This window comes from Atta cephalotes (genome assembly GCF_000143395.1).
Source record: "Atta cephalotes unplaced genomic scaffold scaffold00001, whole genome shotgun sequence".
NCBI classification, from domain to species: domain Eukaryota; kingdom Metazoa; phylum Arthropoda; class Insecta; order Hymenoptera; family Formicidae; genus Atta; species Atta cephalotes.
In genome coordinates, this window is record NW_012130065.1 from 10,233,759 (window position 1) to 10,237,570 (window position 3,812).

Below are 3,812 nucleotides of genomic sequence, written 5' to 3' on the forward strand. Positions count from 1 at the left end.
GTCTANAGTAAAAGAATACCATTATTTTTGCATAAATTGAATGGAAAAATAATGGATTTCTTTTTACTACACCTAATATATATGCTTCATGAATAAAAATATTATTTGTTTGGCATGCATTTTCAGAGACCTTGGAAGTAATCGGCTCAGCGCTCTGCACAGAGACACATTTAAGAATATGACGCAGTTGCACCATCTGTGAGTTGTGTAACAATCGAGAAATGCATGTATAATATACTAATGAAATTGTGAATTACAGAGATCTAAGCAGTAATTTAATAGAGCATTTGGCACCAAGCCTGTTTCTGCCGTTGCATGGTATCGCAAATGTCAGATTAAGTAATAACCTTTTGAAGGAAATGCAACGCAATCAATTCTATGAATTAAGAAATCTTCGAATACTGTACGTTGGATACTTAATTACTAATACTATTAATTAAGAAAGAAATACAAGAACTAACTCAAGATCATATCAATACTTTTTTCAATAGAAATTTTATATAATTTTTTAATAGTTATTTTGAGAAAAATTAGCTAGAAAGTTAAAAACAATGTTTAAATGCTTAACGTATAGAAGTGTATTTTGTATATACTTTTATAATTATATTAAAATTCATTATACTTAATACATCTTGCAAAAAAAATATTATTAAATGTGCTGATATTTATTTTTTCTTTGAGTTGAAATTCAATTTCTTGTCTTTTTATCAACTTATTAAAAATTTAATATAAATTTTTTATTCTATTTAGCGATTTGTCGTCAAATAAACTTCGTACGTTGCCAGAAAATCTTTTTTTGAGCAATGGTCATTTGGTTTTGCTGGATCTCTCCTCCAATCGTATTTCGTTGTTACCTCCTGGTACATTTCACGGCCTTGGGAATCTTGACGAATTATTGCTGGGTGAAAACCGATTAGCTGGATTACCTGTTTCAATTTTCCGGGATACTATTAATCTCAAACGCCTTGCACTTGAGGAAAATCGTTTAAAAGAGCTGCCTAACGATATATTCAAAGATTTGACGTCTCTCAAAGAATTGAATATGCGGAACAATCGACTAACGGAATTGCCCAAAGGATTATTATTAACTCTGGCACAATTAGAAATTCTAGAAATATCAAGCAATAGAATATCTTGTGTAAATATTATTTACATAAATTTCAATTTTATTTTAAAGAATTACAATGTTATAAAAAGTATTTATAATATATTTATGCAACATATTATAAAGTTTCAGAAGGTCATTTCTCTTTGAGAGTAAACAATTTGAATTTTTGCTATAGATTGATGCAAAAGCATTACACGGTATGTCAGCGCTTCGAGAACTTCGAATAGGTCATAATCATATAAAATATTTGCCACCTGGATTATTTAATAATTCTATGTCTTTGAAACGTCTTATTCTCTATGGCAATCGCATAGAAATTCTAGTAAGAGGCGTTTTTCGCGGTTTGTTCAATCTTACTTCTCTTTTTTTGCAATCCAATCGACTAAGGATACTACAATCAGGAGTTTTTGAAGACACGCCAAATTTACGGAAACTGTGAGTCAATATTAAGAATACTTAATTGTAATGTTACTTATTTTAAAATTAATATTATTTAACATCAAAATATTTTTATTAATTTTTTTATATATTTATATTATGACAAATTCTTTTTTAAATATACAAATAAAATTTCAATTTATATATTTGTTTTATAAATCTGATTATTGTGACTTAGATTAGAAATCTATTTTTGTTTATTATAAATAAAAAAACAATATTCTTTTCTCTTCTCTTCTCTCTCTCTCTCTCTCTCTTTCTCTCACTCTCTCTTTCTGTTCTGTTACGTCATACCGTAATTTTTAGACAACTGGAATCAAATGATCTCTCCTTCTTGCCAGCTGGTAGTATGGACGCTATATTCACAATTCAGCAAGTACGTTTGAGTCAGAATCCCTGGCATTGCGATTGTCGTGCCTCTTATGTTGCTTCTTGGCTGCGTAAAAGATTCGCCAGTTTTGCGAATCTAACCAATCCGTTGCAGATACAGCGGGTTTTAATTATGACAGGTAATTGGAGTATCTGGGAATTTGGAGCTGGTGCAACATGTAGGGGGCCAGGTATACTAGGCGGTCAATCACTGCTACGTTTGACTTTTCATGAACTCTGCGAAGGTCAGTGGGCCTCCATGAAAGGTATCATCCCACGTTTACCTCTCGATGTTATAGCACCGTCCATCACGCCACAAGTAATCAGGAAAGACACGATTTTGGTACGAATTACATTAGATTAAATAGAATTAGATTAAATATTTCAGAGTCTTTCCATTAGTCTTTCCAATGACAATAAGACTATAATATGACAAATATAGAAGTTTATATAAAAATATTAAATTAAATTTGATGCAGTGAAACAAGATAATGATGATTTTTATTTCTTCTTTAGTTAAATATTATTTACTATTTTTTGCTTATGCTATTACAGGTATGAAAGACGTGAAGCTCAAACCTCTGAAGTTTTCTATAGAGAATGGAATATTGCACAATACATACAAAATTGGTGATAATTAATGTGCCTTCAAAAATTTTTTTTTAAATTATGTTCAACTACTTTTTGTTTTATTTTGATTTATATGAGAAATGTAGTGAAATATATCTAGGTTTCTTGCAATTACAAGTTACGTTTGTATGATAATCCAACAAATAACACTTAATAATAATAATTATAACATAAAATAAGGTTTAATCAGAATTTCATGTAAAATATATTTTTCAAACAAATATATTTACTTATATACAGGGTATCCATTAATTGTTCTGATGGAAAAAATTCTTAGAACTCTATGAGAAGAAAATAAACAATTTTTGTTTCTTGCAGTTTTTCTGTGCAGATAATAATATTTAAATAAAAAATTATTGAAACTAACTTTCGGTAATTTTTAACAATTAATATCTTGTTAATTATTACAAAAATGTCCGTCAGAATTATCGGATACTCTATATAAACGCTCGTTTTTAAAAATCTGTTTATTAAACGATTTCATTGACTTGTAATTAGATAGAATTTAAAACATAATAAATATTTATCAAAAAATGAAAGCTATATTATTAAATTAAATAAAAAAAATTAAGATCAATATAATCATACAATTTCTTTATAAAAATTACTCACGACTTTTATTCGGTGTTTATTTATTGAATGAAATTGATATGCAAATACAAAATACAAAGCTGTAAAAAGATTATTAATTAATAATTATTTTATTAATAATAAAATATAACTTTGCTTTAAATATTTCATATGTTAATAGCATATCAATATCTCGTGGACAGGTAAACTGCAACTTAAGAATGACGGATCCTTACAGATAAATTTTTATATATATTACAATAATTATTATATAATTAATAAACATAAAGTATAACATTGTTATAACGCGGTCATACAATGAGAATTACCGGCTGCATTATAATAATAATTCAAATACACACACATAAACATAAACACAGCATTTAGAATAACTCGAAATGGAAGGGATCCAACAAGAAAGTCGAACTTATCGATTGATCATTTTATTACAATATAATCTTCGTAATGGCAGCATCAAGTGCTAAGTGCGGTGTTATCGAGTTATTGGAGAAGCTTATAAAGATTTTCAAAGAGGAACAAGTGTTTGATCAAACTGGTGATCGTCCTCTTATACAATTCCTTTGTCCCGAAGATTTGCAGGTAAATAATAATTTAATTTCTTATGCTAATAGTCAACTTGAAATATGTGTGTGTGTGTGTGTGTGTGTGTGTGTGTGTGTGTGTGTGTGTGTGTGTA

The 3,812-nt window shown here is 28.5% G+C and overlaps 2 protein-coding genes across 2 annotated transcripts in view; both read left to right on the top strand.

Annotated features, from left to right (window-relative positions):
- Window positions 1–2,556, top strand: part of LOC105626554 (leucine-rich repeat-containing protein 15-like) — a 3,793-nt gene extending 1,237 nt beyond the window's left edge. Inside the window, exons 4-9 of the mRNA XM_012207855.1 lie at window positions 127–198; window positions 260–403; window positions 751–1,138; window positions 1,284–1,543; window positions 1,853–2,181; window positions 2,471–2,556. Of these exons, the coding sequence (XP_012063245.1) occupies window positions 127–198; window positions 260–403; window positions 751–1,138; window positions 1,284–1,543; window positions 1,853–2,181; window positions 2,471–2,556 (1,279 nt within the window). The remainder of the gene's footprint in view (window positions 1–126; window positions 199–259; window positions 404–750; window positions 1,139–1,283; window positions 1,544–1,852; window positions 2,182–2,470) is intronic.
- Window positions 2,557–3,580: 1,024 nt separating this feature from the next.
- Window positions 3,581–3,812, top strand: part of LOC105626565 (acidic amino acid decarboxylase GADL1-like) — a 6,966-nt gene continuing 6,734 nt past the window's right edge. The window contains exon 1 of the mRNA XM_012207864.1: window positions 3,581–3,715. Within this exon, the coding sequence (XP_012063254.1) occupies window positions 3,581–3,715 (135 nt within the window). The remainder of the gene's footprint in view (window positions 3,716–3,812) is intronic.